Below are 25456 nucleotides of genomic sequence, written 5' to 3'. Positions count from 1 at the left end.
CAAATACCATAGTTGAACAATAGTTACTGTAGTAAAACCAGGGTACACTTTCATAAGGGATAAAGGTATCGCGAGCAACGTAAAACTATTTCCCAGTCCTTAAATTGTGTTCTGTGTGTTTATAATATCTGAGGAGTGAAATACAACTTACAGTCACATTATCTTCAATAAAGAGACGTCCAGGAAGCTCTGAGAACCTTAAAGGAATAGTTCAACCAAAAACAAGTCGTTAATTACTCACCTTCATGTTGTTCCAAACCCGTATGACTTTCTTTTTTCTGTGGAACACAACAGGGAAAAACTTTCGATGATTTTTTTATTTTGGGTTGAACTATTCCTTTAACTCTTAACAAGCGCTTTTATTTGTGTGTGTAAGTGAAAAATTGTTTCTCTATACACATCAGGTCCAACCGCGTGTTGTTGCACAGAGTGAATATTTTTTACTCCCAGCTCTGCGAATGCAACGACGTTGTCAATGGCACCAGATTCACTAAACGCTACTGTGATTGTATAATTTGTTAGTAAAAAAAAAAAAAAATACAATTTTACAAAAACGAAAGACAAAAGAGAAAGCAAAAGGCAAAACAAGTGTCTCTGTATAGAGCAGCGCACATTTGGTCCACAGCGGCCAGAACTTCCGTCGCAAGAGCATGAAAACACGGGATTATTTCAAGTCAAGTTCAACAAACTTCGAGTTGTATGTTGTTGTTTTTTTGGCTCCCGAACTGTTTCAGTTGGCACGCCACATTAACACTGCACAGGTCACACGAAATCACATTTGGCCTGTCTGTGATCTGAAAAGGTGCACAAAAAAGAAAAAACATTTTCCATTTTAAATTCTCATGGCAGCCGTCTTCCAAGTGTCTTCTGGGGAAAAATGAAGAGAGAGGAAGTTGGATCCGTTCCTGCGAAAACATTCGAGTCTGTGTCCTTTTAAGACTCCCAAAGTCCAGTCGGGCATTAGTAAATCTCTATGGATACAAGACGTCTCTCATGGGTTGGTTTAAGCGTGTTTAGTTCTCTAGCTCTTGTCAGTTCAGTGGCGTACTGTCGTTTGGCTCTCTAAATGTCTGCGTGAGTCCAGTGGATTAGCAGCATTTTTTCTTGCGTTTGCTGCTCTTGTTCAGTTTGACGACTTCACTCTGCTGTTGTTGTTGTTGTTTGGCCACTGATTCTTTTCGGGCCTTCAGTACGAGCTCAGTGATGCAGTTGAACATCTATGAGACAGACGGACAGAACAGCATATCAGTTAAACTTCTAAAAACCTCTTGGCTTGACAGGAAACGGAAAGCATTTCTAAACAATTAAATGTGTGCAAAGCTTGTATTTAATCCTCCTATGGTATTCGGTCATTTTTGACCGAAATAAATATTCCTCATTTAATAAAAATGGTTTCCTTTATCTCAGCAGTACAAGACTTAGTGACTTTTCCTCCATTTGCCATCTGAACATACAAAAAAAAAAAAAAAAATTTGTGGCTTGATTCGATGAGTCTAAGTGGTCGTAAAAATAAAAAAAAAAGACACAGGATTTTTTTTTTTATCTGTCAAATACCATCAATAAATCAGCCACAATGCACAAAAAACAGGGTGAGACTCTAAAACATCCTCAGTGCAACACATACACACCCACATCCACACAAACATGAACTGGTGAGACAACAGCACAGAACCTTTTTTTTTTTTTTTTTTTTTTACATTTGTTAAAAAAATAAAAATAAATCAGTCATAATGCTAAACCTAAAGATGTGAGATACACACATACACACACACACACACACACACACACAGATGCGCGTTTGAAAGTTTGAAATTGCAAAATGTTTACTTTAAAATGTTTACAGAATTTTGCAGTTTATTTCTGTTTCTTAATGTTCATTTTCTTGATATTATTATGCATTTAATTTGAGTTATTACATTTTTATGTTTAAAATAAATTATTGGTAGAAAAATGTTTATTCTGTGTTTTCTCTTTGTAACACCATGGTCAGGTTTGATTGCAAGCATAATGACATTACCTGCAAAAACTGACACTTCAAATCAATTTAAAATGATAAACTTTGACAAATAGTAGTTTGATAATGTCTAAATACATATCCAAATGCATATCTTGTGATAAAATATAAAATTATGTTACAACAAGTCATCAGACTACACAGTATGTGTCTACAGTCATCTACTGGCTGTTACTGGCATGATATGGTGTTCAACTCAAGTTATTTATATTTTATTCACCAGATAGCAGCAATCTGCCTCCAATTTATGTCACATTCTCATATTTCCTTCATGTTTCAATTTATAGAAGTGTAGGTTCTGAATTTATAAAAAAATCAAAAATGTTTTTATTAGAAATGTACATGCAAATAAGATCAAAATAGCATAAAATCCCCAAAGAAATGCATAATTTTATTGGTCTTCAGGGAAGAAGAAATGGTCTCATTATCATCAACCAAAAAAAAGGTTACACATCTGACCCTTCCGGTGAAAAATGAGGTATTTTTCCAATACCATAGCAGGGTTAAATATGGGGTCATATTCTACACTGCTGTCCATTTGTGATGTTAGCTAACGACTTTTGCAACAAAAACAGCCACGACTTAAATTTTCATAAACATTTGCACCCTTTCTCTGACATTTACAATTAAACTGTAAAACAGAAAAATATTTTTCAGCTCTGTAGGTCCGGACAATGCAAGTGAATGGTGACCAGAACTTTGAAGCTCCAAAAAGCATATAAATGCAGCATAAAAGTAATCCATAATACTTCAGTGATTTAATCCATGTCTTCAGAAGCGATATGATGTGGGTGTGGGTGAGAAATAGATCAAGTCTTTTTTTACTATAAATCTCTACTTTCACTTTCACATTCTTTTTCTTTTGTTTTTGGCGATTTGCATTTTTCGTGGAAATCGCCACCTACTCGGCAGTGAGGAGAATTTATAGTAAAAAAGGACTTAAATATTGATCTGTTTCACACTCACACCTATCATATCACTTCTGAAGACATGGATTAAACCACTGGAGTCTTATGCATTATTTTAATGCTCTATGTATGTGCTTTTTGGAGCTTCAAAGTTCTGGCCACCATTCACTTGTATTATATGGACCTACAGAGCTGAAATATTCCACAAAAAATCTTTGTGTTCTACAGAAGAAAGAAATTCATACACATCTGGGATGATATGAGAGTAAAAAAAAAATTATGAGAATTAATTTTTTAGGTGAACTGTCCCTTTAAATTCAACATGAAATGGCACTCACAACCAGTTTTATTTCTGTAATGTGGCATCATTTTGAGTGAAACAGGATATTCAATGAGACAACTTTAAGGCAGGACTTGATTTTCTCCATGAGGAATTGATTGGACGGTGTGAAGTGTCTCTATATAAAAAATGAGAGGGCTTGATGACATCAGCTAAAAAGGAAAGTTGTTTCAGAGGCGGAGCAAGTTATTACATTCTTATATAGTCAGTTATGATTAATTTATGTTGACTTGCATAAGTACATAATCACTGTTGTGATTGCCTTTCCTCTTGCATGTGAACTGAACAACTGAGTTGCTGAATGCTGACTAGAGGACTGTTGCGTCCTGTTAGTCATGAAGATTTCTGAATGTGTTGTTTTGGCAGATTGGTTTCGATAAATGTCCTGGGTGAATTGGACAGGAAGTGAACGTCAAATCAAACTCTCATTTCTAAAGAGCAGAAAAACCCATTTACTATGAAATTACCTATTTAAAAGTATTTTTTAATACTTAGTTACTTATACTCAATAGTAGGCATTATATTTACTTTAACCCTTTAAGCTCTGAAGGTTTTTTTATTTATTTATTTCCTGTTTCAGTGGCATACACAAAATTAAAGGCTTATAACTTGACAAAAAAAAAAGAAAAGAAAAAAAAAAAGGAGGGTCGAGTGTTATCATAAAGAAAACTTTAAAAAAAATAAAAATAATAATAATAATAATATAGATTACGATACATTCTGAGACTCAGCATAAGAAACTGTTAAAAAAAAAAAAAAACTGAGGCAAGAATGTACCTTTTTTCCTTTAATTTTCTGATTTGACGTTATATATCTCTGGGTGTAAATAAGGTGGCTCTGTACAACTGCTTTTGTTCCCAATCATGTCAACTGTATCTGAGAAAATGTTTGTGATAATACACCAAAGCAATCAAAAGTTATAGCATTATAATATAATTATTATAATAGTGTCCAAAAGCCTCTCCAAACAAATAAAACATAATAATTGTACATAAGAACTAATTACACATGCAAACACAACAATGACTAAAGGTTTGCATAGCATGCAGACATGATTTTAGTAATGAGATTTCACAGAATGAGTTTCATTCTGTGTCATTTGAGTCATCATTGAGTCTGTGTCATGTATTTGGCGGCATCTCCTGGTGGTCATATGTAACATTGTGCTTCATGTGGATTATCTAATGATCTATACATCTGATTATCTTGTGTGTGGACTCGTTTGAAAGATAATCACCTCCTCTAAATAATGGTATGTGATATTATATGTTCTGTTTATTTTTCTTGAAGTTATAAGCAAAAACGCGGCATATAAGCAACACCTACATAATTGTCAAAGACATATACTTAACTATTACTCACTATATTTGTGTCTGTGAGTAAAACAAATAGGCTGGTTGTATTCTACTGTTTGAGAGGTTTCCAACAACATATGACACATGACTATTTGATCAGTTTGATGTTTTTACTGATTGCAATAATATGTACAGTGCAATTTTAATAAATTTCCAAAACGGAACACTTCTGATTTATCAGCAAATTTCAAAGCACTTGTTCAGTTTTGGTCATAATGTCTACATGCATTGGAAAGTAGAGCTTCTCTGCTTTAAAACGATACCTATTTTGTGTTGGTCAAGACTGTAGTTATTCATATTTTTACAATTTTCTTTTCTTGCAGTCCCATCCAAGCTTAAAGGGTTAATCCTATTTAGAAACCTTCACTTACATCCTCAACGTTGACGTTCTCCTTGGCACTCGTCTCAAACAGCCGGATTCCCATCTGCTCCGCAAACTTCTGTGCATCGTTGGTCTCCACCACTTTAGAGCCGGGGTCATCATTCTTATTACCCACTGACACCAGAACAGAACAAACGACAATTACACAAAACCCAACACAACCACACTAACATCTTTACTAGGGCTACAACTAACCATTATTTTAACCATTTACTTTATATTTCTATTATTTCTTCCATTAATCGGATTAAAAGCCAAATTTTAAATTAAAATTTTTAATTTTATTTCCTGTTTTTTATTCATTAAAATGTATTTAATATAAAACATAAATTATTGTATGCTATACATAGTGGACATAAAAGGTTTAAAATATAAATGCAAAAAAATAAATTACATGCATTTTTTTTTTTTTTTTAAGTATAATTCTTATAAAATCTTCATACAAGACTTCAGGTGCTATATAGGCTATAGTATGAGAAATTACATATTTTATATGTTTTATGTTTCTATTCCATTTCACAAGACAATGTAGGAGATAATTTTTTTAATTCTTCAATATTACAGTATTGCAGTAATACAGTATTTACACATCTATTACACAGTTTGATAATTATTTGTATTTTATATTAGGGATGCACCGATATGAAAAATTTTGGACGATACTGATACGATTAACAAAAAAACATTGGACGATACCGATACTTTCACTTACCTTATTTTGTCATCAGATCACAGTTTTCCTCAGGAATTATGTTTTAAAAATGTACAAAGAGGTACAAAAGATTTTTCTCTGTTCTAACAATAAAACTCACATTTTACATGTTTGTACTTTAAATAACAGAACATCACAAATTTAAACTATGCATATGTTGGGCAACTCCACTGAAATGTCAACCACATCATGGAAAAATAAAAAGTTACCAAAGGAACAAAAATGCCCTTTTAAGGTTTATTGTGGTGTAATGGAAAATGCCGTCCAGACCGCTAGAGGGCGCCGCTTGCTCACGCAGTGCTGACCGAAGTGCTGATTGCAGTCTATTTTTAAACGCAGCCTTTCAAGCTTTCCTAATCGCGCAAGACCATATTGCGACTTAAATCTTAATTCAATCAATCGTGCATCCTTAATGAATACCATACCAGTGTCTCAGAAGTCAAAGTTTGCTATAATTACCTAATATTCGACAAACGTCATCACAGTTTTGATTGATTTCATGAAGCCACCGTTTGACGTTTACAAACGACTCTGCGCTGGTGACGTCATACACCACTATAACACCATGCGTGCCTCTGTAGTACCTGAAAGAGATCACATGACACAAACACAATGACATCAAGAGTCTAAAGGTTCATTAATACACCACAAACATACAAAAGCAGAGTTCTGATCTGAGGTCAGTCACAGTCTGACACACTGATAAAGAAATCCTGCTTCAGGAACAAAACATTCAAACTCACACCCTGTCCCATTGTATCCCGACTGAAGATATCAAATAACTTGACAACAATACAGAAAACTCCCCATACAGCCAATGAACCAACATGAGCACAATCACAGTCAGCCAAGATTCATTTATTAATCTAGCTGTTACGACAAAATTACAGATAAGGAATCAGTTCTAGCATCCCTTACATGCACATACAGAACTGAAGAGTTTAGAGAGACATAAAGCCATGGAGACCTGTGACTCCATCACTTCCTGTGACTGACGACACTGACAGGAAGTGGTTGTCTGAGGTCAACTTCCTAGAAACAAACTTCTTCAGTTCCTTTGTCAAAATGTGCTTTTGATTTTCTGACTGCTAATGGGTCACAGAACAATGAGAAATCGAGTACACTGACTTTAAATCACTCATTTACTTACAGCGTTATGTTTCGACTGTGTCAGCAGGTTTCGTTTATTGCTTCTTTCTCAGAGTCCGTAACAGAGGCGAGTTTGTTTCTCAGCTCAAATTCACTTAGACCATATCACTGCGCTCAACATACCAGCAAACATCATGAACAACAGCCTGTGTCGAGCTCACACTGACTCTGAACACGCCTGCCGTAACAAACTGGACTTCACAAAAAATACATATGGGTCACTGACAAACAAGGCTGTCCGAGGTGATAAAAACATGGTTCAAGTTCGTAGAACTTACTTTTATTGCGCCTTTGAATACGCATGAGTATACAGAACTTAACTGTTTTAAAAAGGTCAAAAAATATTTATCAAAGACCATTCATTTTTGAGTCACAATTTAAAATATCAATACGTTTTCTCAGGGTTACACCATATGACCCGGACAAAATGTGGCTTTTCATAAAAATAATAAAATATCTGATATTTTTAAAAAACTTCACACATTTATGAGGGTCTAAAAGGGTCTTCTCTGTTATACGTTTTTTTTGGCAAGACAAGAAAATGGCTAAATGTTGGTTGCACCAACTGACCTGATTTGTTGGACAAACATTTTTCAGATATTAATCATATTTTAAAACAAAAAATTCCTTGCTTATTTGTTTTTTAAAGAAATACTAATAATAGTTTATGTTAATAATAGTTTGTACCTACAGAGCCCCTCAAAGGACAGGACAAGAATTCCCATTTTTCCCAATTTTTATTACCATAGTTTTCGCCTACCTGTAAATTTATTGCAAGGGAACACAAACTATTGCGAGGGCATGGAAACAAATTCCCTCCCTGTCTTCAAGGGGCTCCGTATATTCCAAACTACTTATGGCAACGTGATTTTTTCTATTAGTGAGACTTTTATTTATTTATTTAGCTGTCTCTGGACGGTTAACCTCTTCAACTCTGGGGCATTTTTTGGGCTGCCGCCCACAATTTCTCACACTCAAATTTAAAAGCTCACCATTTACACATACTGTGGACTAACTGCCAAAAAATTCTAATTTTTTCAGAACCCCCAAATAAAAATAAAAAAAGACTCCAATTATTAATAAATTATACTGTATATGTTTGTAATTATATTTTTGGTTCTTGGACCTAAATTTGTAAGCACCCCTGGAGTTCGCTAGTTCGCTAGTTCGAATCCCAGGGTGTGCTGAGTGACTCCAGCCAGGTCTCCTAAGCAACCAAATTGGCCCGGTTGCTAGGGAGGGTAGAGTTACATGGGGTAACCTCCTCGTGGTCGCTATAATGTGGTTCATTCTCGGTGGGGCACGTGGTGAGTTGCGCGTGGATGCTGCGGAGAATAGTGTGAAGCCTCCACACACGCCATGTCTCCGTGGCAACGTGATAAGATGCGCGGGTTGACGATCTTAGACACGGAGGCAAATGGGATTCCTCCTCCGCCACCCGAACTGAGGCGAATCACTACGCCACCACAAGGACTTAAAAGCACATTGGGAATTGGGCATTCCAAATTGGGAAAAAAAATAAAAATGTAATTCTGGTTCTGTTCACCCAATCTCCCTCAGAAAAAGTCTTATTTTATTCCACTATATGGCAGCAAGTACTAGAAAAAATAATTTTTACTCTATAACGCATTTTAGCCCTCACAGATGTGCTCGTACATAGACATTCAGTCTAATTTTCAGTTCAAGCACCACCCTCATTATTTCATTGAATATCTCGGCCTCTGAGTGGACTACAAGCTCAATCTAGGTGTCATTAGACAGCTGAGATCCTCCTCTGCGATGACTATTTATCAATAGTGTAAAAGCACATATAAAGTTTTTAGCTATTTGGGGCTTTCAGCAACAGTGATCGGTGCATAAAGAGACATTTGTATTTGACGACTTACAGAAATCAAATTTCACTTTGTGATTCTTTTGAAAATCTTTCGAACTGTGGTATTGGGGCAACAAAATAAACTGTGCAGTCACATACCTGAGAATGAGAGCTTTCATTTAATATATGATTTGTGCAATTTAAAAGACTTTATATTCATATACAAATTTTACCACTTGACCTCTAGGTGGCGCTGATTGGCGACACGAATGTTTTCAGGCCTCGTTATTTTATGCAACATCAAAGTAGAAGTGATGAAAAGTTCAGATTCTAAGCTTTCAAATGACACCCCATATGCTTGCCTTATGTATATGGAAACATGAACATTTTAAGCGTAAACTTTTTCATGCCACAGCGCCCCCTATGGACCCGCCGTGAGGCCGCAGTTGAAGAGGTTAAAAAAAAATGTCCTTACGCCCCAGGAAAAATATCAAAATGGCTTTGAAAACATTTTCGTCATAGTAGATGCATTTAAGTTATTATTTTGAGTGAATTGCATTTCAAACTTATAAGAAATAAGTGTGAGGTCATTGCCCCAATAGTGATTTTGGCTCAACATGCACAGTGAAAAAGGGATGTTAAAGCTCGATAAGGACTCAATTCTACACGTTCCTCCAACCTTTAATTTCCCTCTTATATCATAATCAGACTAAAATAATTTTCTATTCTAAACAAATGAAGTCATATATATATATATATATATATATATATATATAAATACACTCTCTTATCAAGCCGGTCTCAATATATTGAAACTGAATTATGAAGCGTGTCTAAAGGAAGGTAGCTTCAGCTTGTGGTTTTTACACTGAATGAAAGAGGAAATGAGATGTTTTAAAACCTGCTGTCTCCATTTGCCTGTCTGAGATCACAGCAGCTTAAACCCAACGCCGTCAAGAACACCCTCGTAACTGATTCTACTCTATAAATTCGCCAGTTTCACCACCGCAAGACACACAATTGTAGGTGTGTTTCTTTAGTTTAGACGTAACAGATATCGTGGAAGAAAATGACTGCAGTTCATTCAATGCACGGCAAGTAAAATGTCCATTACATCAGACAACTTTCACAAATGATGACGACTCATCCGAACAACCGGTTCAAAACCGCCACAAAGCAAATGCTCTAACGCACTCCTACCTGCACAAACAATGACCCACATTGGAGCGTTTGTGCATGAGTAAACAAATTATGACACAGAGAAAAAGGGTGCAAGAGGGTTATTGGATTGAAATTAAATTAACCATCCAACTTGGCATAACCAGAGTAGAAAGGATCAATCACATGATGAGGTTGTGACGGGCGTACGGGGCAGTATGACCGTATACTAAGTTTGCAGCATGAGGCAATTTGTTTACGATTTGTTTACATGAGGTCAAATGAAGCAGCAGTTATTATACTCACGTGGAAGTGATTGTACGGAATCTCTCTTGTCCTGCTGTATCCCAAATCTGCAGCTTCACTTTCTCCCCGTTTATTTCCACAGTCCGGATCTTAAAGTCCACACCGATCGTGGTGATGTAGCTACCTGTAACACACACATAAAACCCCATAAACACCACCAAATGCTTCTGTATATAGATATACTGCTTATCATTTTAGGGGAAAACATCAAGGACACACTTTTGCTTTTTGTGTGTATTTTAAAAAAGCATATGCATGTTGTTCCTACCTGAAAATGTGTTGTCAGCAAATCTGAGCAATAAACTGCTTTTGCCCACGCCTGTGGAAAGAGACAAACAGTTATATGAATAACAGCTGTCAGATGAATAAATGAACATGTCCCAACCCAAACAGTTCATGACTTTCTTTCCATAAACAGATTTTAAGACCATATTCACCATTATAAACAGGCTGGAAGCCACTTTACTGAAAGACTAGGGCATGTCAGCCTCTCTTCTCAAATGAAATGGGAATAAATGTTTATTCTCACAGATTGAAATTTATTTGCCACAATTTATGATAAGAAAAACTTCCACATATGATGCATCTAATGTGTGTGAACCCACATACAATCACAGGCAGTCTAACTAATATCCCAATAACTGACCATGTTTCACATTACGAGACTTAAAAATACATGCATTTGGGATATTAAAGTGTCAAACCAATCAGTGTCTGTATAATGTGTAAACCCAATTTAAAAACCTAGCTGAAGTTGGTCTATTAAATGTAAGAGTCGTTCTAAGCGAGCTGAGGCCTATTTCCCGTCTCTCATCCTCGGTGTTTCCTTACCGCTGTCCCCGATGATGAGCAGCTTGAAGAGGTAATCGTAGTCCCGCGCCATGGCCCCCTGTTCCGGTCGAATCCGCCACACCGAGGCTGTCCAGAAACGAAATTCTGCACCCCTCCCCCTCCTCCTCCTCCTCTCCGGGCGGAGAGGCAGCTGTATATGTGCTTTAACGTCTCACCGGGTTTATTTAGTGATATTATTGCGGTATCAGCGTGTCACACAAATCATCGACATCAACAGCGGGTGTGATGCTGCTGCTCTCCGTCACAGGTGCGCATGATCATCCACTGCGTAGCCGCAGAGAACTGAACGCAGCACTAGTGCAGTAACCACAGATCTTCCAGCAGGGGGAGACAAACACTCTAGTATAACAATGAACTCTTTGGGAAGGCCGGAGATTTCCAAAAGAGGGCAGGGTTACTCAAAAAGGGGGCGTCACTTCCACACAAGGTTAGGCCAAACCTTTTTTTTTTTTTAATGCTTTGTTAATTTGAATTAATATGATAACTTATATAATTATTTTTCTTTTATGTTTTGAAGTACCAGTCCTTCTTTTTTCCCCCTCTTGTCACTGTTTGTATTGTTGGCCCATCATGTTGTTGTAAAGAGTGAGAAATCCCTGTTAAAATGGGACTGAAACCTGAATTCTTTACTGAGATTTCTCTTTTTCCGTTTTTGAAAACAGTAAAAATAGTTTAACCTTTGTGCATTAATAAAAAAAAGTTACTCAGAGGTCCTGAGAGGACAAAAATGTCAGTGTCAAAAACTGCCATAATGATATTATATATTAATATTTGTAATTAATTTTTTTAACCAACATCAGTCCTGATCATAACTACCAAATATTCATTCATTTTCAGGATTTTAACTCTTTAAATGCCACTGCTGTTTTTTATGGGGGGGGTGACACAAAAAATGAATTATTTTCCATATACTAAATGCTGACGGGGAATTTATTTTATTTTATTTTGATTTTTTGATTATCACAGTCCGGGATATGTCAATGATTAGCAACAACATTGATTTTGATGCATTATTATTTTTTGTGCAGTGTCAGATTTAAAAAAAAGCTTACTCAGGTCCTTGGAGGACAAAAATGTCCGTGTCAAAAACTGCCATAAAAATATTATATATTAATATTATTTTCCACTTTCAATTAGTTAATTTTTTTAACCAACATCAGTCCTGATCATAACTACCAAATATTCATTCATTTTCAGGATTTTAACCCTTTAAATGCAAGTTTGTTTACATAATGCCACTGTTGTTTTTTACACACACACACACACACACACACACACACACACACACACACACACACACACACACACACACACACACACATTTCTCAATACACACATACAAAACACACTCTGACATCCATACCAACAAACATACACAATTTTAGCTGCATCATTTATTCAGTTGTCCTGCAGTGCTCTATAATAGAGCAAACAGAAAATAGGGGAAAAGCTTGTATTTGCTCCATAGGCTAGAAATGAGAAAAATGGCGCCATCTGGTGGAAAATATTAAAAATGTAAATTTTGAAGCCAGGGCTCCGGAATGAAAGCATAATATCATATAATTCATGATTTTATGCTTTAATGACACTGGGATTGAATATTGCAGTTTTAATGGGTTTCAATGGGGACATTTTTGTCCTGAAGGTCCTGAGTGTAACTATTTTGTGTACACAGTGTATTATAGATGTATTATAGGAACTGAGGTTGAAATATCAAAGTTCACCCATAAAATACACACCTGTGGGAATATTTATGCCGTTGGCATTAACACAGCCAAAATGATAAAAAAAAAAACACAAATTAAAAAGACAAAAATGTCCCCAAAGGTCACACAAGTTAAATAAATAATATTTAAAAAAAATAGAATGATGATGGGAACAGACAAAAAAATTGTCTGTAATTCATCACATATTATGAGTCTTAATAATAATTGTCCTGTTTTAATTGTGTGTTTTCAATGCAAAGTTTGGGTCATACAAGTTTGTGACTTTTAAAAGCTGTTCAGTTCCAACCTATTACAATTTTAATAGTCTTGTTAAAAAAGAATAAAAACCATGTGTAATCTTACACACTGCGGTGGGTCTAAAAGTCCAATTTTAAATAAATAAAATCATTGTAATCATTTCCTCATGTCCCCAAAGTTGCGTATATAATCTATAGGGTAAATAAATGTAATTTAATTTAGCTTTGATTGGCTTTTCTCAGTGCTTGTAAGGATGGACTAAACACAGTCCTTTGTGGTTAATGGATACAATTTTTTAAAGTGTCCTCTTCACTATCACTACGTCACTATATCACTGGTTTGTGTATGATGGCATGTGTGTTTAAGTAAATGTAGTTAACAGGTACTGACAGAGCAAACCACAAATTTTTGCATAGTGTTCCTGAGAAAGGTAGACATGAGACAGTACTAGAGGACTAAATTCAACCTAAATAAACTCCCAATGATCATAAATGTTTTTCTATCCCAAAATAATTCAATGAAAAGAAACAGGAAGTATAGATATTCCCATTCAGTGAAACTGTATGGACATTAAGAAGATCAAAGTGAGATAGTCTCAATATAAAACAATATACACAATGAGTGTTAGTTTCAGCTAGAAAGATTTTTTACACAATATTTCACTGATCACTGACTAATGAAATCATTTAAGGCAGACTAAAACAAAACTATTGCAATATGCAACATATAACATGGTTCATTACACGTATCGCAGCAGGTCTGAGGTGAAATGTCCACTGCGTGGCGCTATAAGTGAGTTAAATGTTCTCCCAAACAGACGAGGTTTTTAAAGCTGCACTACGTAACTTTGTGCTCTCTAGCGACATCTGTGGTTGAAATGTAAAATTGCAAGCAAATTGCGGAACAACACATTACGTCGGCACTGCTCTTCTGGCAAATTAATCTCATGATTTGCGCTTACCTGTACATCGCCTGTGTGTGTATGGAGTTATACTTGTGCCACAATTCTGCGCGCATAAAATTATATTTTGAGCGCACAAAACTTTTCTGCGTGCGCAGGATGATATTTTGAGCATGCAAAAAGATATTTTGCATAGTGGGAAGGAGGAAAAAGCTAAATTTAAGAATTCTGAGCAAATTTATATTCAAATAAACTTTATTCAAGCGCAAAATTGATTTTCGTTTGCTCAAAATGAACTTATCATTGCAAGAAGATACATTGCTTTACAAAACTGAGTTCAAGCGCATGCAAAATAACTTTTTGTGCACTCAAAATATCATCTTGCACGTGCAGAAAATTTTGTTTGCATTCAAAATGTAATCTTGCACATGCAGAACATTTTTGTGTGCTCAAAATATCATCTTGCATGTGCAAATCCAATACATTTCATAAAAATGCATCATAAGTGATTTACTCACCCTCGTGTCTTTCTAAACTTCTTTTTTCCATGATACACAAAAGGACAAATCTGAAGAAACTTCAAGCAGTTCTTTTGCATCCAACAACAGTTCTGCTGGGGAGGGGCAAAGTCTTTCTAGTAATGCAGCTTCAATCTACTTGAATGGGGAAAGACTGAAATCTCCATAAGGGTTGGTCAAGATTACGATCAAAGAACGTATTTCAAATCAGCAGTAAAATATGATAACACTGGGATCATAAATTGTGCTTCTTTACCTCGGATCACAATAAAAAAGCGCAGTTTTTCGAGCAATGCACGTTGTCGAGGTGATTGACAGGCGACGTCTGAATCTAAAAGGTGATTGGCTCTTTTACCTGTAAGGCGGGACTTCCTTTCTACATCCACTGATGGTTGGCTGCCATTCATTTTAATAGAAGTGGCCCATCTCTGCTAAATAATCACTGGGAGCAGGGCCGTTTCTAGGCAGAGGCGAACTAGGTGGTCACCTAGGGTGCCACCTGCTGGGGGGGGGCGCCAAAGAGGAGCCCCCCCCCCAACGAGGGCAGCTATAGGGATTTTTCAGTAGCGTGAGTAGTAGTAGTAGTTCAGATATATTCAGGGGTGGACTGGGAAGAGAAATCGGCCCAGGATTTTACATAGACACTGGCCCAAAAGTAGTTGAGTTGGGGGGGGTGGGGGGGGTGGTCATCGCTGTTCTTTTCTGCATATCACTGCCCCCTTTGGCATATCACAACACCGTCTTGTAGCCCATTCTGCATAACGCGGCGGCTCATTTCAGCTTAGTCCCAGTTCTCCCGATGGCCAGTCTGCCCCTGATCGGCCCCAAAGTGCGTCAAGTTGTCTATGCTTTTGAAACACACTGTCTACTGCAGAAGTGAAGAGTTCCAGATAAAGAATGTCAAATAAATATCCAAATATTGCTGGTCTGTCTAAACATGAGCAAGACAGTTACCCACATGCATGTAAAACAAATAACCCAACAATAAAATGTACGGCTGGCTTCCTAACCCGCTACCGGACGTGGGATACAGCATTCGTCCCGGCACGACAGCTCCGTGCATTTTTTTGAAGAGAAAAAAATTTTTTAGGAAGAGAGAAAAACATTTAAGACTTAGGCTCAGGAAGGAACTGAGACACTATTTTTTTTTCACTCTTATTTTTTTTTTCACCGTGCGGTTCAGAGCTTCTGTAAATTACGGTTATTGTGTTTACCGATTACCTTTTAAAGGGCTAATTGGGAGCAGTTTTATATATATATATATATATATATATATATATATATATATATATATATATATATAAACAGGGTTGGGAGTGTTACTTTTGAAATGTATTCCACTACAGATTACAGAATACATGCTGTAAAATGTCATTTGTAACGTATTCCGTTAGATTACTCAAGGTCAGTAACGTATTTTAAATACTTTGGATTACTTCTTCAGCACTGGTAGATTTTTTCACTTGTTTTGACTATAAAAACTCTGTCAGTACAGTAAGACAAAATACATATGTTAAAAATACATTCTCTGAAAAACCGAAATATCTCATGCAGTGTTGTTTCTAAAACAAGATAAATCAAATGGATCTTGTTTTAAGGATTTTTAGATATTTTTACAGGAAAACAATACAAAAATTATTATCAAGAATACGATTTTTGCCCTAATATCAAAGGTCTTGCTAGAAAAAAGAAATTATGATCTAACGTGAATTTTCTTGATAAAAAAATATGATCGTGTCTGGTAACATGTGCATGTAAAATGTCTAGAAATAGCATTTTATCTTAGCGTAAAGCTGACAATTTACACAAGGTTTATTTCTATTTCTTCTGCTCCAAACTTACTTCAAACGTACTTCTCTGTCTGCTCGTATGAATGTAACACATCATAAGAAAGTGTTTCACCGCTGTTCAAATGCACTTTGGATCACATCATTTATATGTATATATGTTTTCAGTCTGAAAGGACTAAATATTAAATTAAACAAATGACAACAAAATGCAAAGTAATCTCTTCAGTAATCTAAATACTTTTAGAATGTAACTGTATTCTAATTACAAATGATTTAAATTGTAACTGTAGTGGAATACAGTTACTTATATTTGTATTTTAAATACGTATTCCTGTTACATATATTCCGTTACTCCCCAACCCTGTATATACAGTATATATATATATATATATATATATATATATATATATATATATATATATATATATATATATATATAATTAATCATTTTGAATATATTTTTGTAAAGTCTAAGATTTGTTGATTCCACTACATCTATTTTTTTAATTATTTTTATATAAACTTGTATTTAAAAAAAAAAAAAAAAAATGTAACTTATGTTAAATAGATTTTACAATTACAACCTAAATTTGCATATTTAAATTTCCAGACTCGGACTTTTATTATGAAATCCCTTCCGTTTAGACTGTCATCACCATAGCGACTTTCACACTGCTGTCTTTACGTCTCATCCAATGTTGTGTTTGTGCCTTGGCAATCAATACATTTATAAAGGTACATTACACTTATTGATAAAGGTAAACATTTGCTGCGAATGTACGCGCGAAACATCTGTCATGACGTCATAATACTCATGTGTAGCGTGTAAAAGATGTAGCGCGCTTTTTGTTATCGGTGGCAAGCGAGCTGATCGATCACTCTAGATCATGCCATTAGTTTTCAGTCAATAAAGACTCAAGTCTTCATCTTTGATGTTTTTGGTTTACATTGCATCGCTCTGTGTCAACTACAGTACACAACAGACATCTGGTACAGTATTATTGCACAAGCTGGTACTATGAAATGCACTAAATGTTGTTTTGAAAGTTCATGCTGCATATTTTGATGGATCATAAATAGGGTGATGGAGCTCCTGCCCATTCTGGACCCAGAGGACAAACCTTCCAACAGACAATGGTATCAAGTTATCGATTACTTACTGCTTTTACTATGTTTTATGAGTATATGCATTTTTAACAACTGTCTCTGGTTTCATACACAGGTATGTTGTTGTGCCCACAGGATGTGGTCCTGGTGTTTCTGTGGGTCACACCTGCACATATCTGCCCTCCAGTGATGGAGGCAAGGGAAGGATATTAGTCATCGGAGGAGCCAATCCGAATGGAAGCTTCACAGATTCTTACATTATAAGTCTAGGTACCTTAATCACATGCATTTAAATTTGTGTAGAATAGATACGTGCTATTAGTGGCCATTGCCATAAGGGTCCACAAATAAGGGTTTCCATGGTGATAAAAATAACAAATCTTTTAAAGATCCAGTTAAACACACATTGTTGAATGTTGAAATGTTTGAAAAACATTTATAGCATGTTCTACCAAAAAATAAATAAATTAAATTAAATTAAAAAAATTGTAATGTCTTTAATGTCAAGTGGTGTAACCATCAAGTAAAAGGTTTTAACATATGTTCCATGCACCTTGCATAAATGTGAGTGTACATAACTTAATCACCAATTTTTTTCAAAAGTTTTCATACATATTTTTCAATTTTTCGTAGGGCTACTCCATTTGACCTGAACAAAATGTGCCTTTTTTTTTGTCTGATATTTAAAATAAAAAATAAAATAAAAAAGTCTAACACAGTCATGAGAGTCTAAAGGGGTTCTTTATGTTTTTTGTCACATGACAACAAAAAAACCTACATGACTTTTGATTTAGTGGACAAATGTATATTTTAAGAAATAATAATAAAGATTATTTTAAACTAGCCAACTTTTTTTTACTGCCTTTGGACGGTTATACCACCTGACTTTGATTTAGTGGACAAATGTTTTTCAAATATTAATAATATTTCAAGATTATTTTTTTCTTCCCAATTTGGAATGTCCACTTCCCAATGTACACACTAAGTCCTCATGATGGTGTAGTAATTTACCTCAGTCTGGGCGGCAGAGGACAGATCCCAGCTGCCTCTGCATATGAGACCATCTACTCTCACATCTTATCACGTGGCTTGCCGGGCACACCACTGTGGAGGCTTCATGCCACCCACTGCAGCATCCGCGCCCAACTCACCACATGCCCCACCAAGAGCAAACCACCTTATAGTGATCATGAGGAGGTTACCCCATGTGACTCTACCCTCCCTAGCAACCGGGCCAATTTGGTTGCTTAGGAGACCCGGCTGGAGTCACTCAGATTCGAACTAGCGAACTCCAGGGGTGGTAGCCAGCGTCTTTACCACTGAGCTACCCGGGCTACACTTCAAGATTTAAAAAAAAAAGTGATAATAATAAATGGTTACGGTTACACCACCTGACTTTGATATATTTTTGAATAACAAAAGATCTGGACAAAAAAATAATTTCGGCTCACCCTTCAGTTTGTAAAAACATAAATCACATTTACAATAATGCAACTACAATGGAAGTCTATTGCAAAAGTGTTCTGGAGGGTTTAAAAGCAGAAATATGAAGGTTGTGTTTTTGTTATTAGTTCTTATACATACAAATGTGTTATTTGAGCTGTAAAGTGTCTAAATCATCCAGATGAGGTGGGATTACTTTTCTAGGTGAATGAACTACGCTGAAAAACTAAACATAACTGATACTAATGTCATATGTCACATAAAGTCATCTTAAAGCAAAATATGTTAAATAATGTAGATTTTCCCATTTACTGCCATTGTCAGAAAACATGCAAAAAAAATCTAGATTTTTATAATCTTCATAAAAATATGGTCAAGAATGAGAAAAGAAAATACCTTGCGCCCTAGACTTCCATTTTAAGTACAATACTGTCAAAGAAATACTCCTTTAAATGTAATCCATTGTCATTTTTTGCAGACACTCATGAATGGGACATTCCAGAATGGGACGGGCTGCTGGCACGTTATGAACACTGCAGCTTTGTTCCCGAGAGTGACCCGCAAAGTCTCTGGGTGTTTGGAGGGGCAGAACAGAACGGAAACCGCAATTGCATTCAAGTCTTGCACACATCAGGTTGCTAACTGCTAAATATAAACAGAGTACATGATGTGTCATGCATGCACCTTTACATGCTATCTCAACCGTAATGCTATGTTTTATGTTTATGCTCGTAGGCGATGTTAAAGGACACGGTTCGTGGAAAACAGTCCAGGTGAAAGGGACGCCTCCGACAGCCAGGACGTACCACACAAACTCAGCGTGCATTGGAGACAGGATCTTCGTCTTCTCTGGAGGGGACGCTGGGACATCACCAGTTACTGATCCTCAAGTCCACGTTTTTGATACAGGTCTTACAAAATACTTGAATTTATTTGAGAACTGTACCCTTCTGATTGAGATGTCTACCTACATGTTGGTTACACCGCATGACTTTGACTTGGTGGACAATGTTTTTTTTAAATATTAATCATATTTTAAAACAAAATGGTTTCACTGCTTTTTTTTTTTTTTTTAAGAAGCAATCAAAGATCATTAAGCACAACTCATGCCAGTATTTATTTTTTCAAGAATTTCAGCTTTTAATGAGACTTTGATTTTGTTTACTGTCTCTGGATGATTACACCACATGAAATGGTTTACTTTAACACCCCTTAAAATCTATTGCACTATATCGCAAAAATATTTTACGCTTAAAATGTTAAAATCTCCGTATACATAAGTCAGGCATATGAGGTATCATTTGAAAGCTTATAATCTGAACTTTATCAGAGATAACCATCACTTATGCATTTATATTACTTAAAATAACAAAATAAGGCCTCAAAATATTCGCGTTGCAAATTAGCGCCCCCTAGAGGTAATGGGGTTGAAATGTTTATATAAAAATAAAAGTCCTTCACATAGCACATAAATGGACAAGTCATATATCAAATGAAAGCTCTCATTCTCGGGAATGTGGCTGTATAATTTATTGTGTTGCAGTAATACCACAGTTCGAAAGATTTTCAAAAGAATCACAAAGTGAAATATGATTTCTGACATCAAATACAAACGTCTCTTTTATGCTCTGATAACTTCTGCTATAAGCCCCAAGTAGCCAAAAACTTTATATCTGCTTTTACCTTAGGATGTTCTCTATAAAATGAGACATTGTTTACTTGTCTGTGAGCTTGCCTGTGTGAATAATCCAATGTTATATCTTAGATTACCAGAACAAAATATGCCATCCAGAAGGTAAAGCATGCAAAACAAATCATCAGAAAATAGGTTTTCGACTATTGATTGATAAGAAGTTATATATCATCACAAATGGGAGAATCTCATCTTTCAAATGGCACCTGTATTGAGCTTCTAGTCCACTCAGAGGCCGAGATATTCAGTGAAATAATGAGGGTGGTGCTTGAACTGAAAATTAGACTGAATGTCTATGGACGAGCACATCTGTGAGGGATAAAATGCGTTAGAGTGCCACCTACATTTCAGATCTGTATATTGTGATGGAATGTGATGGAGAAAAAAAAATTTTCTAATACTTTCTGCCATCTAGTGGAATAAAATTAGACTTTTCAACGTGTGGTAGAGTGAACAGAACCAGAATTACATGTTTACAAAGTTAGGACCACAAAAGTTATTATAATTTTTTTCTGTTTATCATAAGATTATAAACACATACAATATTATTTATGAATAATTGGAGTCTTTTTTATTTTTATTTTATATGGGCAGTTCTCTGAAAAATGAGACCAATTGTTTGCAATTAGTCCACAGTATGTGTGAATGGTGAGCTTTTAAATTTGGATGTGAAAAACTGCGGGTGGCAGCCTAAAAATGCACCAGAGTTTAAGGCATAGAAAAAATATACAAATAATTTTGAACTCCGTAATTGAAAGCATGTTCATCAGTAATAGGTTTATGTGAATTGCAGTTTTAATATATTTTTGAATAAAATAATAGATCTGGACAAAAAAATTAGCATCACGTCATTGGCCCATATGTAGCTAGAATTTCATCGTTAAAGTGTTAGTTCATTATTTACTCACCCTAATGTTGGTCCAACTTTTGGTATGACATTGTTTTTTCTTTGGAACACAAAAGGATACATTTTAAAGAATGTGACCGGAGTCTGTGAAGCTATAAAAAAGACAAAACATATCATAAAAGCACCATAAAAGTACTCCATATTAATGATGCACTATATTCCAAGTCTTCTGCAGTCATAAAATAGCTTTGTAAGAGGATAAAAAAAATAAATAGAAAAATAAGATGTTACTAGTGTGCTAATCTTTGCAATCTTCCTCTCTCGTTGCAGTCACTGCGAGCTGGTCGCAGCCAGAGACCATAGGAAAGCCTCCAGCTCCGCGCCACGGACATGTGATTGCAGCTGTGGGATCGGTTATCTACATACATGGAGGAATAGCAGGAGAGAAGTTTCACAATGACATGTTCTCACTGAACACGGGTGAATTTCCTTCATAGACACATTAATGACAAAACAAATTTGCTTGTGTTTGATGATTTTCTTCTTTCACCTGTTTTCAGAAACACTGAAGTGGGAGAAAGTGAAAGCTAAAGGAGATGTTCCTCCAGGAACTGCAGCACATTCATCCGTCACCATTGGGAAAAACATTTTCATCTTTGGTGGAATGACATCAGAAGGAGCAACAAATTCCATGTACAAGTTTCAGTGTGGTAAGCGCTCACACGTTCCTTCAGTAAATTACGAGAACAGTTGCAGAAGTATCATTGAACTGTCTTAAAACATCAAACATCCGCTTAAACATTCAGTTGTCTTGTATTGATTTTAATGGATTAATCGGTGCCGATTGTTGCCTTTTGGAACTATATATATTAATGTATAAAAAAGCAAACAGACATACTAAAGGTTGACCGATATATCGGTTTTACCCTATTAATCGGTGCAGATAGTTACTTTTTGGAACTATATATAATAATGTCAAAAAAATAAATCAGGCATACTAAAGGTTGACCGATATATCGGTTTTACCCAATTAATCATTGCCGATAGTTGCCTTTTGGAACTATATATAATAACGTCTAAAAAATCAAACAAATATACTAAAGGTTGACCAATATATTGGTTTTACCCAATTAATCGTTGCCGATAGTTGCCTTTTGGAACTATATATAATAACATCTAAAAAAATCAAACAGATATACTAAAGTTTGACCAATATATCAGTTTTACCCAATTAATTGGTGCCGATAGTTGCTTTTTGGAACTATATATAATAACATCTATAAAAGCAAACAGATATACTAAAGCTTGACCGATATATCGGTTTTACCCAATTAATTGGTGCCGATAGTTGCTTTTTGGAACTATATATAATAACATCTATAAAAGCAAACAGATATACTAAAGCTTGACCGATATATCGGTTTTACCCAATTAATCAGTGCCGATAGTTGCTTTTGGAACTATATATAATAACATCTATAAAAGCAAACAGATGTACTAGAGGTAGACCGATATATCAGTTTTACCCAATTAATCAGTGCCGATAGTTGCTTTTGGAACTATATATAATAACATCTATAAAAGCAAACAGATGTACTAGAGGTAGACTGATATATCGGTTTTACCCAATTAATCGGTGCCGATAGTTGCTTTTTGGAACTATATATAATAACATCTATAAAAGCAAACAGATATACTAGAGGTAGACCGATATATCGGTTTTACCCAATTAATCTTTGCCGATAGTTGCCTTTTGGAACTATATATAATAACGTCTAAAAAAAATCAAACAGATATACTAAAGCTTGACCAATATATCATTTTACCCAATTAATCGGTGCCGATAGTTGCTTTTTGGAACTATATATAATAACATCTATAAAAGCAAACAGATATACTAGAGGTAGACCGATATATCGGTTTTACCCAATTAATCTTTGCCGATAGTTGCCTTTTGGAACTATATATAATAATGTCTAAAAAAAATTAAACAGATATACTAAAGCTTGACCGATATATCGTTTTACCCAATTAATCGGTGCCGATAGTTGCTTTTTGGAACTATATATAATAACATCTATAAAAGCAAACAGATATACTAAAGCTTGACCGATATATCAGTTTTACCCAATTAATCGGTGCCGATAGTTGCTTTTTGGAACTATATATAATAACATCTATAAAAGCAAACAGATATACTAAAGCTTGACCGATATATTGGTTTTACCCAATTAATCGGTGCCGATAGTTGCTTTTTGGAACTATATATAATAACATCTATAAAAGCAAACAGATATACTAAAGCTTGACCAATATATCGGTTTTACCCAATTAATCGGTGCCGATAGTTGCTTTTTGGAACTATATATAATAACATATATAAAAGCAAACAGATGTACTAGAGGTAGACCGATATATCGGTTTTACCCAATTAATCGGTGCCGATAGTTGCTTTTTGGAACTATATATAATAACATCTATAAAAGCAAACAGATGTACTAGAGGTAGACCGATATATCGGTTTTACCCAATTAATCTTTGCCGATAGTTGCCTTTTGGAACTATATATAATAACATCTAAATAAAATCAAACAGATATACTAAAGCTTGACCAATATATCGGTTTTACCCAATTAATCGGTGCCGATAGTTGCTCTTTGGAACTATATATAATAACATCTATAAAAGCAAACAGATATACTAAAGCTTGACCAATATATCGGTTTTACCCAATTAATCTTTGCCGATAGTTGCCTTTTGGAACTATATATAATAACATCTAAATAAAATCAAACAGATATACTAAAGCTTGACCAATATATCGGTTTTACCCAATTAATCGGTGCCGATAGTTGCTCTTTGGAACTATATATAATAACATCTATAAAAGCAAACAGATATACTAAAGCTTGACCGATATATCGGTTTTACCCAATTAATCATTGCCGATAGCTGCCTTTTGGAACTATATATATTAATGTCTATAAAAGTAAACAGATGTATTAGAGGTAGACCTATATATCAGTTTTACCCAATTTATCGTGCCAATAGTTGCCTTTTGGAACTATATAATGTCTAAAGTAAACAGGCATATTAAAGGTTGACCGATATATCGTTTATAGTTAAAAGTTCAATGTTATAAAGCAAATATAAATGTTTTTTGGGTTATTATTGGGATTTTGGTTGCATTTATTACTTCTGCTGTGACAGACAAACAGCGCTGGACGTTGCTGAAGTTTGAAGGAGATCTTCCTCCCAGCCGATTGGATCATTCCATGTGTGTCGTGCCGTGGCGTGTGAAAACCACAGACAGAGAACATGCAAATCAAAACTCTGAAGCAGATGTGGTGTATTTGTGCTTTGCCTTTGGAGGAATGGACACTCAGGGCCTGATATTCAACGATTGCCTGGTTACAGTGCTTACATGACGTCTGTATTTTTCAATAAATCAGTTCTATTCCCCCCAAAAAAGACCATTATTGTTTGTTTTTTAAGAATGGCTGAACCTGAAAATTTTAAGTTTCAACTGATTTTTCAGATTACTAAAGTATACAAATATTCACCATGTGTTTGGGAAATGACATGAGAATGTCAGACAGGACAAAAAGTAGCTTTTAATATTTTCTTAGAAATTTAGTTTTTTGAATTCTGGTTTTTAAACCATTCTGAAATGATTTGTTAATGTTAACTATCAATATAATGTAAAACAAATTCCATATTTTACCAAGTATTTTTTTCCATAATTTTACATGTTTTTGTTAGTGACCATTTGATCTTCTCAAGCATTAATCGTTTTCAAGAAAACTGTGTCACTTCAAGGAATATTCCGGGTTCAATACAAGTAAAGCTCAAATCAGCAGCATTTGTGGCATTACCACAATGATTACCACAAAAATGTATTTAGACTCATCTCTCCTTTTTTTTTAAATCTGGTTCCAGTGAGACACTTACAATGGAAGTCAATGCAGATTTGTGCTTCTTTTAAAAGAAGGGACAAGTCAAAAAATGTTTATGGTAGTCAACATTATTCCACAAACGCTGTCAGTTGAGCTTAACTTTTATTGAACCCGGAATATCCTTCAAAGAAAATATAAAACAAAATGAAAAGTCCCCTCCCCCAGGAAATTCAGTCTTTAAATTGACTTTTTCCTTGGTTACAAAAGTCATTTTGAAAATAAAAAGATCATAGAACTATTCAAGTCAC

At 35.2% G+C, this 25456-nt stretch overlaps 2 protein-coding genes across 3 annotated transcripts; one reads left to right on the top strand and one right to left on the bottom strand.

The window, feature by feature from the left end:
* Positions 1-523: 523 nt before the first annotated feature.
* On the bottom strand, positions 524-11276 carry LOC127423677 (ras-related protein Rab-35-like). Its single transcript, XM_051668196.1, has 6 exons — positions 10969-11276; positions 10406-10456; positions 10138-10261; positions 6171-6295; positions 4989-5113; positions 524-1217 (listed from the first exon to the last, which is right to left on the bottom strand). Exons 1-6 carry the CDS (start codon positions 11018-11020, stop codon positions 1089-1091), a joined length of 606 nt encoding a protein of 201 aa, XP_051524156.1. The 5' UTR covers positions 11021-11276; the 3' UTR covers positions 524-1088.
* Positions 11277-16810: 5534 nt separating this feature from the next.
* Positions 16811-25407, top strand: rabepk (Rab9 effector protein with kelch motifs). 2 transcript variants are annotated; one of them, XM_051667889.1, is made up of 8 exons: positions 16811-16897; positions 17243-17299; positions 17385-17539; positions 19191-19346; positions 19448-19621; positions 21583-21732; positions 21813-21962; positions 24463-25407. In XM_051667889.1, the coding sequence occupies exons 2-8, from the start codon at positions 17247-17249 to the stop codon at positions 24678-24680; spliced, it is 1056 nt and encodes a 351-aa protein (XP_051523849.1). In that variant the 5' UTR covers positions 16811-16897; positions 17243-17246; the 3' UTR covers positions 24681-25407. The 2 variants fall into 2 exon arrangements, with proteins under 2 accessions (XP_051523849.1, XP_051523858.1); XM_051667898.1 differs by having other exon boundaries at positions 16823-17152.
* The last annotated feature ends 49 nt before the right edge of the window (positions 25408-25456 follow it).

This window comes from Myxocyprinus asiaticus, chromosome 3 (assembly GCF_019703515.2).
Source record: "Myxocyprinus asiaticus isolate MX2 ecotype Aquarium Trade chromosome 3, UBuf_Myxa_2, whole genome shotgun sequence".
In the NCBI taxonomy this organism is placed as follows: domain Eukaryota; kingdom Metazoa; phylum Chordata; class Actinopteri; order Cypriniformes; family Catostomidae; genus Myxocyprinus; species Myxocyprinus asiaticus.
The sequence above is the reverse complement of the archived record's forward strand: the minus strand, read 5'-3'. Positions and strand labels throughout refer to the sequence as shown.